This window comes from Acanthochromis polyacanthus, chromosome 10, assembly GCF_021347895.1.
Source record: "Acanthochromis polyacanthus isolate Apoly-LR-REF ecotype Palm Island chromosome 10, KAUST_Apoly_ChrSc, whole genome shotgun sequence".
Classification (NCBI taxonomy): Eukaryota; Metazoa; Chordata; class Actinopteri; family Pomacentridae; genus Acanthochromis; species Acanthochromis polyacanthus.
This window is the reverse complement of record NC_067122.1, coordinates 21,220,829-21,236,459: the sequence shown is the minus strand read 5'-3', so window position 1 is coordinate 21,236,459 and position 15,631 is coordinate 21,220,829. Positions and strand designations below refer to the sequence as shown.

The 15,631-nt window shown below is 40.2% G+C and overlaps 1 protein-coding gene and 1 long non-coding RNA gene across 2 annotated transcripts in view; one reads left to right on the top strand and one right to left on the bottom strand.

Annotated features, from left to right (window-relative positions):
* Positions 1-232: 232 nt before the first annotated feature.
* On the bottom strand, positions 233-9,895 carry simc1 (SUMO interacting motifs containing 1). Its single transcript, XM_022189510.2, has 10 exons — positions 9,371-9,895; positions 4,466-5,680; positions 4,117-4,364; positions 3,914-3,983; positions 3,639-3,787; positions 2,524-2,616; positions 2,230-2,361; positions 1,620-1,776; positions 1,352-1,436; positions 233-469 (listed from the first exon to the last, which is right to left on the bottom strand). The coding sequence occupies exons 1-10, from the start codon at positions 9,506-9,508 to the stop codon at positions 258-260; spliced, it is 2,499 nt and encodes an 832-aa protein (XP_022045202.2). The 5' UTR covers positions 9,509-9,895; the 3' UTR covers positions 233-257.
* The window catches only part of LOC110948098 (uncharacterized), a 94,181-nt gene continuing 88,071 nt past the window's right edge, over positions 9,522-15,631 (top strand). Inside the window, exon 1 of the long non-coding RNA XR_007944562.1 lies at positions 9,522-9,637. This is a non-coding gene — a long non-coding RNA (uncharacterized LOC110948098). The remainder of the gene's footprint in view (positions 9,638-15,631) is intronic.

Below are 15,631 nucleotides of genomic sequence, written 5' to 3'. Positions count from 1 at the left end.
TTCAAAGTAATGATGTAATGGTTGCATATGTGTGGTGGACAAACACTATACTTAATGGAAAACTGACATGCCATTTTTTTTACTATAAAAAGTGATATTTTATTATGTTTCGACTTCATAGGAGTCAATCAAACATACAGGCTTATTTAAAACACAACTGTGCCATTAAACCTATACAAAAATACAATGTTTCACAATTCACCTACAAAAAAAAAACAAAAAAACAAGATCATCAATAAGAACCAGTGCTATTTTATTCAACACTGACAAACATCCAGCAGGTGATCCTGTAGATAAGTTAGGGACTCTTCCACATGAAGAGGTAAGGCTTGGCCGATGTCAGCCTGGGATCTGGACAAGAAGGCCTCCACAGCTTCACGAACAGCGGGCTTCCACACCATGTCGTCTGGCTTGTAGACTGATGTGCCAACACTGCCTCTTTGCTCAGGGAATGACCTGCACAAGTAGCCTGTGGATAACAGATTTTATAAAGCAGTGAGTCAACTGCAATGTACTTCCAAGAGGCAAGTAAAGTAATAGCAATAATGATGTGATGAAATACTTAAATTTTCAGGAATTTGGTGCATCAAGTAGCAAAAGGGTTAATATAGCATAGGCATTCATTGGGTGAGATAAAATCAGCATTTAAATGCTAAACATCAAATGGACATTTTTTGACAATATTAAAATCTTCTAACTGTTGATTTTAAGTAAATATAAAAACACCTTAAAATGAAACGTGTAGCAAAACAAACAAACAAAAAACCAACTCAGTATAAGGCCGCCACAGTAGTAACCTCAGATGATCCGATGGCAGAAATGTGTGGAAAAATGACAGAAGAATAAATTGAGGACAATGATAAGCAGAGTGGGAAAGATATTTAATTGGCATAATAAACATCTAAAACTTGTGGACCTTGGAATTTTATAACCTAAATAAAAAAAAAAAATCAGCCTCACCCTCTGCTGTACAAACCAGATCCAGATACAAGCTCATATGGTATCACACCACATATTGTACACTCACTGGAGTCTGAGGTTACGCACAGGTTTCAAGCACTCTGTCTGCTTCCTGGCAGCAAAACACTGACAAGCTTGTCCAGTCAGCGAAGAGTTTGGTTTAGATCATAATAGATCATCTGCCTCGATGTTCATATTTAAATGTGCTGAATAACAAGTAAGCTGATAACATTGCGTACAAAAAGCATTTATTTCATTATTCTGAGACAGACTCCCATCGTCACCACCAGAAATTCAGCTTTCTTTATTTTACAGAATTTATAGGAGGCAATTTCACTGTGACAGCTAGAAAGACTGTCAAGCATTGCCCAGGGATTTACTACTATCTCACCTTTCATCGCTTTGTTATAGCTGAGCAACAACATCCAGAGAAGATGGACCAGCTCCTCCCACCTCTGCCACCTGTCATCGCCATCCTGGAGAAAACAATCATGGATCAGTTGCACACTGACTTTACCAGTAATCGCTCCAAACAAATGAAAGACATATCGTATTAAAAAAGGATCCTTAATTCTTGATTTTTAAATATTATTACATCTGTAAAGAGGTTGGTCAGGAAGATAATACATGAATATAAGATACAAGAGTCTGAAATTCACCGTCGGGTCTGGGGCCAAAGTGCAGTTCTTCAGAAAGTGAAGCAGCAGACTGAGCGACATGGGCAGGGAGATTTTCAGTGGGCATGAGTAGTCCAGCAGATATTCCAACAGCTTACATCTCAGCAGCTTGCTCTGTAGGCTCTCCAGCAATAACATCCTGGGTGTACAAACAGACTGGTCAAAGACGGCTTGAAAAACTGGAGGATAAAGGAAGATGGTGCTATTGGGGGAACTATATCATTTTTTTTTTAAAATGTATCAGTTGTTAATAAAATGCTAAAATACATTTTATTTCAGCTCTGTAATTAAAATGCCAAGTAAAACATGGTAAAATTCTTATTGTGTGATTGACAATATATTTCAATATTCTTTGTTAAAAGAAAAAGACAATCCTTGCGTTCTTTCTGTATTTTTCACATTTCAACTAGTTTAAAAATGTAAGTAGGTTTGTGTAAAAAAAGGCGGGGGGGGGGGGGGGTAATTATTTTTGAATATTTAAAGCAACAATAATAATGGCATTAAATGCTACATGCTTGACTTTTCTTTCCTTTTCACACCTGAGCTTCCTATAATACAAACCTCATTCCCTCTTCTCATTTCTCCCTCTCACCTGTGTGCTCGTAGAGCCATATTGCTGATGAGCATATCGAAGAGCTCCTGGGACAGCTTGGCGGAGTTTAGAGCGGGAGAACGATCCACCTCCAGAGCTAAAGACAGCATCCTTTGGAAGACGGACACCATTCTGCAGGGCACAAAGACACATAAACGTAAATGCGCAAAAGACAGGCATAGCACCAGCCAGATGAACATAAAACGCATTCAAATCTGTTACTCCTTCTGCTTGAGCTAACAACTCCTTATTTAAAAGAAAGACTAATCTCTAAACCGTTATCCTGTAACTCACCTAATTTGCTCATTCCTCTCTCTGGTTGTTTCTTTACTCTCTCCAAGCTCTGTTGATTTCATAATGGCAGAAAACAGCCACCTGATGACGTCCCTGTAAGAACAGAGTCTAAATTATGCACATAATATGATTTCTTTAACACCAATTCTAAATACAAACTTGTATTAATTGTTGCCATGTGATAGGATGTTGTGTGATATTGTATTGTATATGTCATGCTCTGGGTTCTGTTCAAGTTATCTCCTCGCTGTCAATTTGAAACAATTGGCGTGGCAAACCTACTTCCTGCAGCTATTTGTTTAATAAACACAAAAAAGATGGTAACAGAGGTGCAGTAGACTTTATATATAAGATGCGAGTGTTACAGTTACAGATTGTTGCATTAAAGGCAGCAATTAGTAGAAATGACGACGGCTGGTGCAAACTAAACCTGCTCCTAAGTAGCTGCACAAAAATACAACTTATTAACAATTTCAACAAAAAGACAAACAGTGTCACCATTGTTTGACCTCGTTGTTTGCTGGTCTTGTTTAAGTCATGCAGCATTTTATTTGAAAGGTTGTAACGGGCAGCTTTTCTGACTAATTCCAAGCTGCTCAAAAAAGCTTCTCTCACTACGATATCCCTCTTTATTTAGCACAAAGACGACTTGTTTTTGTCATGTCGCAATTCTCCTCTTTTAGGAATTGTTGAGTGTTAATGTAGCTTAGAGTATCTGGTGACTTTACATATACAGGATATGCGGGGGAAAAAGGGTGACGAAGTATTTTCGGCCATCTAGTGTGAGTTTTTAAATTTTATTGAAGATTTTAAAATGTGAGTTGCTGTATGCATTCAATTAATATTGCTTTTTTTTCATAAGATTCTGTAATTATTTAACCACCATGATAAAATTCAAACAACACTGCTCATGATGAAAACCTGTTGTGTCGGTTTTAGAAAGGAAAACAACAGATGGTCTCATGGTTTGTTCCAAAGCTACACGGTGTAACTCATTTGAGGCATGACTTCCTGTAACAACAGACTGCATTAGTTTTTGTTTGGCAAACTGAACGCTTGAGGTTTAGTCCAAATTTACCTTTCTTTATAACACAGGCCTCGATTATTAAACGCACCTGACTCGAGGGAACTGCTGGTCACATGACAGTGTTGCCTTTGCGATGGAGTGGTGAAGAGCAGATGCACTACTTTTGGCCTGAAAGTCATCCTCCAATGTCTGCGCGACGTATTCTAGGAGCATGCGCACAACCTCACACTGATGCCTCTGTGTGTGCGGTCCAAACGAGGCAAGAGGGTGACAAGCAAGGACATGTAAGTTTAATGAAATCACGAGCACATGTTTTACGGTTGTTCTCGTACATTCACACATTTTGCTACCTGAATGCCTTACCTGATCGGACATGACTGAGGTCAGTAACTCCCAATCCCATGGAACTGTGGTTTTATCAGCCATATGGTGTCTGCAATAAAAAAAGCAGCTTTAATCGCCGAGTTCAAAGATAAAAACAGGAGAGAGAAGATGGGAGATGTGATGTAAATGATAGACTATAAACTGAAAGGGAATATTCTACAATATTCTGGTTCCCTTATTACCTCTGTGTCCTCATCAGCAGATTAAAGGCCTGCACGCAGAGGTGGTAGGAACACTTTGGGTCGAGCAGAATGCCACGGAGCAGATGGGATGTGATGTCTTTGGGGGGATAGTAACCTGGCTGTAGTAGGTCAGACAGCAGCTGCAAAGTGCCTTCTGTGTAGTTCTCGTCAATAGTGCTGTAAACCAGGCTAAGGCTCTGGCGGCATAACACCACTGAGGTTTCAAAAAGTTCATCATCCTCACTCATCTATGAAAAAAATAAGAGAAAAACGAGAAACGCCATGCGTTCAGACTAGCATACAGCAAGAGAAAAATACAAATGTACGCATCTAAATAAAAGTCACTCACCAGGGCTTGAGCTTGACCAGCCATCAATTTCCTGAGTGTAACCGGGCACACAAAAAGCCTGTCCTCACTACTGACTGCCCTGAAGTCCAAGCTCCTGCTCTCTTCTTTCATGTCTTCTCCATCACTTTCCCCTTGCCAAAGGAACACGGGGCTGTCATTTCCTATATCCTCCCTGTATGTTTCATTGTCCGACTGCCATTCAGGCGTTCCTTCAGGTGATCTATGTTCAGAGGGTGACGGTGGGTCGACGTGGCTCTTTGGTTTATGAGATGTAGGACTTGTATGGGAGAGAGGATCAGGCTCCAAAAGCTCAGAAGAGCCGAGTCTGCTGGTGCGGGAGACTGTCGACGACTTATCAGGGAGACAGCTTTGTCTAGATTCTGCTTTCAATTCCAGTTGCTCGAGGTTGGAGCAGCGGCCTTCTTGTTGTGCTTTGCGCTCAGCAGAAGGGGACAAAGTTGGGGAGCAACTCTCTCTCTCACCTTCATGAGTGCTGTGCTCTTTCAAAGTTTCACCAGGGTTTCTTTTCTCAGAGCCAAGAGACTCAGTAGGGCTCCCGAGGTCTTGAGGTTCATTATCTGGTAACTGTATGCTTTCAGATGCCTTACTGCTCTCTTGTTGTCCGGTCAAACATTTAACCACTTCAGGCGACTCACTAAATGAAAACTCCATGTGAGAAGCATCTGATGCAATAGTTGTCCGTAAATCACTCGTGCACTCTGGTCTTTCAACGTTATTGTTCTGCTGTTTAAAGCACAGTGACATTTGTGTGCAATCTTCAGTTAACTGAACAGAACATTTAGATTTTTCCAGTTCCATGACATGAGTTTCAAGAAAAGGCAATCGTGTCAACTTCACAGCTGGAGTGTGATTAGGGGCATCCACTTCACTGCTCTCCTTTTGCTGCTGTGTTTGAAAATTCACACGTCTCCGCTTTGGTTTTAGTTTCCCACAGTCCTGCTGTGGAGCAGAAACACTGCAGTCTCGCGAAGAGCTTTTCTGTAAGTTAGAATCTTGCTTGTTTGAAATTAGGTCTATATTAATGCCTTCTTTTTGATACTGATAATCATCTGGTGGCAAATTCTCAGTCTCCTGCTCTGCCCCATCTGCACTGCTCTCTGTCAAGTCTACCACTGCCACGCCAGAGGCATTTTGCCTTTTGCACGGCTTCAGCTGTGGAGGAGCCCATCGGGGATCTGAGAGGTCGATATAATGCTGGAAAAGAGAAAAATAAACAGGAAAAAAAAAATGTTATTAAGCTGTGGATGCTTTCAGAACAATAGATATTAAAAATATGATCTCTGATGTTCTAATTCATAAAGTAAGAAAAGTAGGAAACCCATCCTGACCTCATCTACTGGAAAATTGTACTATTCATGAACAACCAATGTCACAATATTTTCTGGTGAATATCTGTAGCATTGCATAGTTAGGACCCTGTGAAAATGTCATGCGAGTTCCACAATACAACAAAAAATGTGATCGGACTTTCTCTCAAATATGTACCATTTTCTGAAAATCATAATGTCAGTAACCTTAGTAGCATGTTTGTCAGAACCCATTCTCTGTGAATTAACACTTAATCAACATTCCTATCTGGCTACTTAAATTGATCTACACTCCCCACCAAAAGTATTGAAACAGTGAGGCTGATTCCTTTATTATTACTGTAGATTGAAAACATTTGGGTTTGACTTCAAACAATGAAGAGGTCAACATTTCTGCTTTTATTTCCACATCTGGATCTGATACAAAACTTAGAAGATAGCACCTCTTGTTTGAACAAGCACATTTGTCATGTGAGCAAAAGTACTGGAACATGTGACCGACAGGTGTGTCCTATTATACTGATTATTCAGACAATATACAGTGTTCAAAGTCTACATTCAGTTTCAGATTTGGGTTTTGCCTGTGGAGACTGCATCTACAGTTAGAGATGTAACCAACACAAAAACCAGAGAGCTATTTATGGGTGAAAAACAAACAATTGTGAAACTAAGAGAAGATGGAAAATCAATCAGAGCCATTGCGCAAACACTGCCATAGCCAATACAACCATCTGGAATGACCTGAGGAAGAAAGAAACCACTGGTGTACGAAGTAACGGACGTGGAATGGGTGGACAAAGGAAAACAGCGTCAGCTAATGACAGAAACATTGGGAGAGCTGTAAAGAAAGTCCCTGAAACAACTGTTAGTGACATCAACCTCCAGAGGGCGGGAGCGAAGGTATCATGATCTAATGTTCACAGAAGACTTCATGGACAAAAGCACAGAGGTGCAAACCACTCATCAGTGAAAAGTGGGAAGGCCAGGTTGGAATTTGCCAAAAAGTACAGACATGAGCTTCAAAAATTCTGGGACAAAGTTTTACAGACTGATGAGATGAATCTTTACCAAAGTGATTTAAAGGCTCAAGTTTAGAGAAAGAAAGGATCTGCTCATGATCCCAAACATACAAGCTCATCTGTGAAACTCAGTGGAGGTAATGCCATGGCTTACACTTGGATAGCTTCATCTGGGACGGACACATTAATCCTCATTGATGATGGAACACATGATGGCAGCAGCAAAATGAACTCAGAAGCCTACACAATCATTTTGTCTGCCAATCTAACGAAAGATGCAACCAAACTGATTGGGAGATCCCTCATTGCGCAGCAAGATAATGACCCAGAACACACTGCCAAAACAACAAAGGAGTTCATCAGGGACACAAAGTGGAAGGCTGTAGACTGGCCAAGTTCATCTCTAGACTTAAACCATATAGATTTGTATTTTACCTGTTAAAGAGGAGACTTAAGGGAGCAACTCCCCAAAACCAAAAAAAAAAAAAAACTGAATGAGGCTGCAGTGAAAGCCTGGAAAAGCATCACAAATGAAGAATGATAAAGTTTGGTGATGCCAGTGGGTGACAAGCTTGACGCAGTTACTGCAAGCAAAGGATTTGCACATAAATGTTAAGTTTTGTTCATCTCAATCTATTTTAAGTCTACCTGTTCCAATATTTTTGTTCACCTGAAAATCTGGTGTTGACTATTTGGTGACAATGTTGATTATTGTTTACAATATGTAAAGTACATGAAACAAAGTTTCAAATATTACATGCAGCAGCACAAACTGTAAAGCATGTAAATACGCATACTATTTAACAAGCACAGTATTGACGACATAGTTAATACATTGGTGAAGTTTAGACAGGGTATTGTTAGGATTTATTTTTTAAGGTACCAACTAAACGCTGAAATTGACATGACATATGAGTGTTACAATATTGATAATAATAACCATTTAATGTGCAATGAATCCATGAGCTGTGCTTGACCTTTAAAAGGGAAGAGACAGAGCTAAGTTCTAAGTCAAAGCTTTGATGGACACAGACAGGTCAGCCTGGAAAGTTATAGCCACTTACAAAAATATTTTCTTCTTCTACACATGCACATACTAACAAAGACAGAGTTTTGGCTTTGATAAATAGCACATTACTATTTTCTTACAACTAATTTTCCTGAAACTGTTAACTCAAAGTTGTCTGAGGGAGAGAACCATAATAATCCTCCCTAAGGGACACCTTCATCCTCCATATAAAATACCACTAATGGCTGCATCACATCTCAGCTAATAATGGAATATCATACGACGCTAACAGCTCTGTGAACCAGGTCAGACACTATCTGAGACCAAAATGTTTGTTTCAACAGGTAAAGCACTCCAATAAAATCACAATAAAACATAATTTGACAATAATTGAGTTACTAAAGTTTACTCGAGCAGCTCTGTATCACGAAGCTTCACTTTAACAAGCCAGCTAATATTTAGTTAAAGGTGAAGTTTAGCTACTTGACCGAGGGCGGACTTACAGTTTTTCTCAATTGCTAAAACATTAAACTCTAGTGTCTGAACCAAATTCTCAGTTGCCTGAACCCACTTATTGAATCAGTCACTCTTTTGGTAAAACCATAAGCCCTTTTCACCTGTTTAGACACATCTTGTCAACACATTGTCATTGTGATGCACCTGTGTTGCATAATGGTGAGCACAGGTGAGCAAAAGTCAAACACAGTTAAAGCTCAGGCGTCACCGGTTGAACACAACTCAAAATTGATCACACTTGTGGCTAATGATGTGAGGGTACATACAAGCCAGAGCGTTGGTTTGTGAGGCACTACAATGGATAGAAATCTAAGAGGAGCATGGATACGGCATGCCAGGGTTTCCCCCCCCCCCCCCTGTTGCCTGGCCAGAGAAAATGTGGCCTGTGATGTAGATGAAGTGCTGTGGCCTCACCCAGTACGGAGAAATGATGCTGTGGCAGAGTAATGCACTTCTTTTCTAATTTTTTTTTTTGCTTTATTTTTACGTACAAGTGCTACATGTAAATGCACAGGATTTCTGTTTTTTGGCAAATTCTTTTTTTCTATGTACAAGTGTTACAAATGCCCAGGTATTTAGTTTTGCAACATGCATTTAGGCTAAATAAACATTTATTTCTACCGCTTCATGTCCTGAGCATTGTGTTTTCCTTTTTTCTATGTAGTGTTTAGTGACTACTCAGTATTTAATTCAGACTGACTTGAGGCATGATTTGACAGCAAAGTTCAGTTTTGAGCACAGATTGAACTGTTTTGGGGTGAAAGTTTGGTTTTGCAAGAAGAGTCAGAGGTTTTGTGAATGTAGCTTGAAAATTGGGTTTTGTGTTCGCAGTTTAGGGAAAAGGAGAGCAGCTTTCCAAGAATGTGTCTCAGCAATCGAGAAAAACTGTAATAAGCTGTCTGTACCTAAAATAGGGGCTTCGTTTCGTCAGTTGTGCGTCAAGGCAAACATATAGAAAAGGCGGCGATATTTTGAGCATTTTGAATCCAGTAAGAGCTAGTTGCTACAACGACACACCATTCCGTTGGCTTACCGGTGGGATTCGGACATTTATGGCGTCGACGTCAATCCGCACCGCCGACAGAGGTAGCGGGTCTGCGGCCACTTTATTGTAGCAGTCGACGATTTCTACATCGGAGTCGTCTGAGCTGAGAGTAATCACATCTTCCATTTCTACTGAGTCATGGAGCCTCAGTAGCTACAGCTACGTGGTCCCTCACTACATGACAGCCGCCACGGTGCTAAACAGACACTGTAAATCCACACCACGTCTGGGAGAAAACACGACAGAAATCCACCGGTGAGTAAAGCAACTTTCGGCATTTCCTTGTTTAGCCTGTGAGCTCCATGCACCGGTGTTGTCTCTTCATGTGCAGTCTATTAGCGCTGCCGGTGGATTCAAATTTTATGTCTTCATAACTCACGGAAATTAAATAAAGCTAAGTTACATGTGACAAGTAAAGTCCAGAGGTTCGCTTTGTTTCTGGCATTCTGAGAATTGTGGCGCTGCTTCCGGGTTTTCCTGGTTGTTGTTCTTCAGTCGTTAGTCGGATCCCAACCTGCTCTGCAGCTAAACGGAGCGCCACCTGCTAGACCGGAGGAGAGGCTGCGTGGTGCACTTTCTACTGTCAGGCATATGTTTCCGGTTTATTTTATACTAGATTATTCTACCCAGTATCATGTGAAAGAGCATATTTTAATGTATAAGAATAATGGGGTTATTTGTGATCAAATTCGGTGAAGTTATCTTCTGATTGGATTCCTCCAGTTGGGCAGTCGAGAGAAGCCTAATCGGTTTTAATGAAATTTCAATGATTCAAAACATGTTGTGTAAGCCCTTAACGCTAAATGACACCTACTTTCAAAGTTTTTTTTAAATCTGAACCTGGTCTAACATTGTCTACATGAAAGAAAAACTCTCCGATCATATTTTTAATTATCTATTTATTTGCATTTTTACAATTAAAACCAAGCCTTCATAAATCAGACAGTGTTTTCAAGACTGCAAACGCTTTCTGGTACAATGTAGTCCAGATTTCACCTAGATGAGTGTAGTGGTTTAAAATCTAGACCTGATTTAATGTGATCTGTATATCAAAATGCAATTTTCTGACATTTTCCAAAATACAGCAAGGATTTCAAAAAACTTGAAACTGTGTTTTAAAGGCTTTTTAGCCTTTGTTGGATCAAGTCTAGATTTGATTCCTCTGTATATAGTCAACCTGCAAAAAAAAAAAAAAGAAAAGCAATGAAATTTCTTGTTTTCTCATTATTTTAAAACAATAAATATTTTCTTTTAATTAATTAATTTGTATTTTCAAATAATAAATGTTTCACAGATATGGATCTGGTCTAATTTGGTCTATGTGCAAAAAAGAAAAGCAGTAAAGTCTCTCTTTTTCCATTTTCGCAAAGAGAATGAAACTTTTGCAGATCAGACACTGTATTTAAAGGACTAGTCTTTCTGACACAATCTAATCCAGATTTGATTAGTCTACACACAGTGGTTTTAGATATGGAGCTGTTTTGTATATGTTTGTTGGTTTTTGCATTTTCACAACTAGAATAAGAGCTCCACAAATTTGAAAGTGTTTCAGGCAGCATTGAGGGTTTATCTAAAACACCAGCATGTCCTGTCCGCTACTGTCAAACGCAGTGTTTGCTGTTTGTATATTATATATAATACATGAATTTCTCTCAGTATGTACACACGTGGACAAAATTGTTGGTACCCCTCAGTTAAAGAAGGAAAAACCCACAATTCTCACTGAAATCACTTGAAACTCACAAAAGTAACAATAAATAAAAATTTATTGAAAATTAAATAATCAAAAACAGCCATTACTTTTGAATTGTTGATTAACATAATTATTTAAAAAAACAAACTAATGAAACAGGCCTGGACAAAAATGATGGTACCTCTATAAAAGATTGAAAACTATTTGACCAGAGTGACATGATTAACTCAGGTGTGTCATTTAATTGACATCACAGGTGTTTCCAAACTCATAATCAGTCAGTCTGCCTATTTAAAGGGAGACAAGTAGTCACCCTGCTGTTTGGTGAAAAGGTGTGTACCACACTGAACATGGACAACAGAAAGCGAAGGAGAGAATTGTCCCAGGACATCCGAAAAAAAATGATAGACAAACATCTTAAAGGTAAAGGCTATAAGACCATCTCTAAACAGCTTGAAGTTCCTGTGACAACAGTGGCTCATATTATTCAGAAGTTCAAGACCCACGGGACAGTAGCCAACCTCCCTGGACGTGGCCGCAAGAGGAAAATTGATGACAAATTGAAGAGACGGATCGTTCGAATTGTATCCAAAGAGCCCAGAGCAACTACCAAAGAAATTAAAGGTGAACTCCAAGGCCAAGGTACATCAGTGTCAGATCGCACCATTCGTCGTTGTTTGAGCCAAAGTGGACTTCATGGGAGACGACCAAGGAGGACACCACTGCTGAAAAAAACTCATAAAAAAGCGAGACTGGAATTTGCAAAAATGCATGTTGACAAGCCACAAAGCTTCTGGGAGAATGTCCTTTGGACAGATGAGACCAAACTGGAGCTTTTTGGTAAGGCACATCAACTCTATGTTCATAGACTCAAAAACCAAGCATACGAAGAAAAGAACACTGTCCCTACGGTGAAACATGGAGGAGGCTCAGTAATGTTTTGGGGCTGCTTTGCTGCATCTGGCACAGGGTGTCTTGAAAGTGTGCAAGGTACGATGAAATCTGAAGACTATCAAGGCATTCTGGAGAGAAATGTGCTGCCTAGTGTCAGAAAGCTTGGTCTCAGTCGCAGGTCATGGGTCTTCCAACAGGACAACGATCCAAAACACACAGCCAAAAACACCCAAGAATGGCTGAGAGAAAAGCGTTGGACTATTCTAAAGTGGCCTTCTATGAGCCCAGATCTGAATCCCATTGAACATATGTGGAAGGAGCTGAAACATGCCATTTGGAGAAGACACCCATCAAACCTGAGACAACTGGAGCTGTTTGCTCATGAGGAGTGGGCCAAAATACCTGTTGACAGCTGCAGAACGCTCATTGACAAATACAGAAATCGTTTAATTGCAGTGATTGCCTCAAAAGGTTGTGCAGCAAAATATTAAGTTATGGGTACCATCATTTTTGTCCAGCCCTATTTCATTAGTTTGTTTTTTTAAATAATTATGTTAATCAACAATTCAAAAGTGATGGCTGATTTTGATTATTTAATTTTCAATAATTTTTTATTAGGGGCTCGGGCTTCGACACGAGCCACTCTCCTCTCCATTGCAAAGCAATGGGAGGAGAGTGGCTCGTGGCGAAGCCACGAGCCACTATTGTTCTCCTGTTGCGTTTATTATTCACGTTTCCGCCGTTTTTCGGTCGCTAACTCGTCCTAGGGCTTTGAGAAAACCAAAGCAAATTATATATCAAAACGTGCGGCTTCATCGGGAATAGTGTGCTATGACTTTTCTAAGACATTCGTCATTTTTTCGCAGAATTATTCGCAAAAAACTGCGAAAAAAATCCCATAGGAAATGAATGGGGAGTGAAAAAAATCGGCTTGAAAAATCCACTTTTTTCCAAATGCCACTGCTTCACCATACGTTCACCTAGAAACTTCATTTAACCATCAAAACGCAGGGATTATTCTTGTCTTCGCAGGAATGTATTTTATGTCAGGCTGAGATTTACAGTTTTTCATCAGTGAGTCCTCAAAAAAGTGAAAATTCTCAAAATCTGCTCTGGTTAGAGTGCGGCATGTCAGTTGGTAGAGTGGAGGAGAGGTGAAAAATTCGCCTGAAAATTTCCCGATCGCATCGCCCTCACAACCAAACGATAAATGTTAGGGGAATGAAATTTGGTCAGATTGTAGACAAATTTCCTGGAATTCAAATGAATCCAAGTTTGAAGACCAAGCTCTTTCTGAAGGGAAATGGCAGGCAGCAGTTTAGACCAAAGTTGCACCGTTCTCCCCATTAGAACCAATGTAAACTGAATCATCTGGCTCATGGAGGGACAGTGTTTTTTAAATCGCTGTAACTCGGTCATTTCTCACAATATTTGGAAAATAATTACATTTATGGTTAGCCACAGCCTTCCTCTCGCTCACAGTCATTTCGGTTTTCAGCTAGCATTCACGGTTAGCCCACAATTAGCGCCAGAACGAGACGTTGCGCGCTGCTGCTGAGAAGCACTTTTCTGCTGTCTGTGGCAGGCACCGTTGCTATGGGGGCCCATAGCAACCGCCCTTACACACGCGCAGGCATGGTTCTCACGCACACACAGAGACTCATTGGTGTGCCACACCCACCTTCACACCCAATACCTCCACAGGAGCTGTATTTCAGCCTGTAAATCAGATCTACCTCTCAGCTTCACACAGCCTTTAGAGCAGGGGTGTCAAACTCAGTTCCAACACACCTGATTCAAATGATCAGGCTCGTTATCAGGCTTCTGCTGAGCTTGATGATGAGCTGATTATTTGAATCAGGTGTGTTGGAAGAGGGAAACAACTAAAACATAGAGGATAGTGGACCTCCAGGAACTGAGTTAGACACCCCAGCTTTAGAGTAACTCCAATCCAAATGTTGACCAGGTGAGATCTTCCTGTCTCTGCCTTTCAAAATAAAAGCACAGTACAATTTCAAAATAAAAGCCTGCGACGAACTTCAAATGCCAGTTAAACCTCTCAGCTTCATACAGTCTTTACAGTAACTCCAATCCTCTATGTTTTATGTGTTTCCCTCTTCCAACACACCTGATTAAAATGATCAGGCTTGTTATAATGCTTCTGCTGAGCTTAATGATCAGCTGATTATTTGAATCAGGTGTGCTGGAAGAGGGAAACATATAAAACATAGAGGATAGTGGACCTCCAGGAACTGAGTTTGACACCCCTGGTTTGGAGTAACTCCAATCCAAATTTTGACCAGGTGAGATCTTCCTGTCTTTGCCTTTCAAAATAAAAGCACAGCACAATTTCAAAATAAAAGCCTGCGACAGACTGGAAATGCCAGTTAAACATCTCAGCTTCACACAGCCTTTAGAGTAACTCCAATCCAAATTTTGACCAGGTGAGATCTTCCTGTCTCTGCCTTTCACAATAAAAGCACAGCACAATTTCAAAATAAAAGCCTGTGACGGACTAGAAACGCCAATTGAACCTCTCAGCTTCACACAGCCTTTAGAGTAACTCCAATTGAAATTTTGACCAGGTGAGATCTTCTTGTCTCTGCCTTTCAAAATAAACGCACAGCACAATTTCAAAATAAAAGCCTGCGACAGACTGGAAACGCCAGTTAAACCTCTCAGCTTCACACAGCCTTTAGAGTAACTCCAATCCAAATTTTGACCAGGTGAGATCTTCCTGTCTCTGCCTTTCACAATAAAAGCACAGCACAATTTCAAAATAAAAGCCTGTGACGGACTAGAAATGCCAATTGAACCTCTCAGCTTTACACAGCCTTTATAGTAACTCCAATCCAAATTTTGACCAGGTGAGATCTTCCTGTCTCTGCCTTTCAAAATTACTTTAAAGCACAATTTGCCACTTAAACCTCTCAGCTTCACACAGCCTTTAGAGTAACTCCATTCGAAATTTTGACCAGGTGAGCTCTTCTTGTCTCTGCCTTTCAAAATAAAAGCACAGCACAATTTCAAAATAAAAGCCTGCGATGAGCCTGAAAACACCAGTTAAACCTCTCAGCTTCACACAGCCTTTACAATAACTCCAATCCAAATTTTGACCAGGTGACATCTTCCTGTCTCTGCCTTTCAAAATAAAAGCACAGCACAATTTCTAAATAAAAGCCTGCGACAGACTGGAAATGCCAGTTAAACCTCTCAGCTTCACACAGCCTTTACAGTAACTCCAATCCAAATGTTGACCAGGTGAGATCTTCCTGTCTTTCCCTTTCAAAATAAAAGCACAGCACAATTTCAAAATAAAAGCCTGCGATGGGCCTGAAAACACCAGTTAAACCTCTCAGCTTCACACAGCCTTTACAATAACTCCAATCCAAATTTTGACCAGGTGAGATCTTCCCATCTCTGCCTTTCAAAATAAAACCACAGCACAATTTTAAAATGAAAGCCTGTGACGGACTGGAAACGCCAGTTAAACCTCTCAGCTTCACTCAGCTTTTAGAGTAACTCCAATCCAAATGTTGACCAGGTGAGATCTTCCTGTCTTTCCCTTTCAAAATAAAAGCACAGCACAATTTCAAAATAAAAGCCTGCGATGGGCCTGAAAACACCAGTTAAACCTCTCAGCTTCACACAGCCTTTACAAT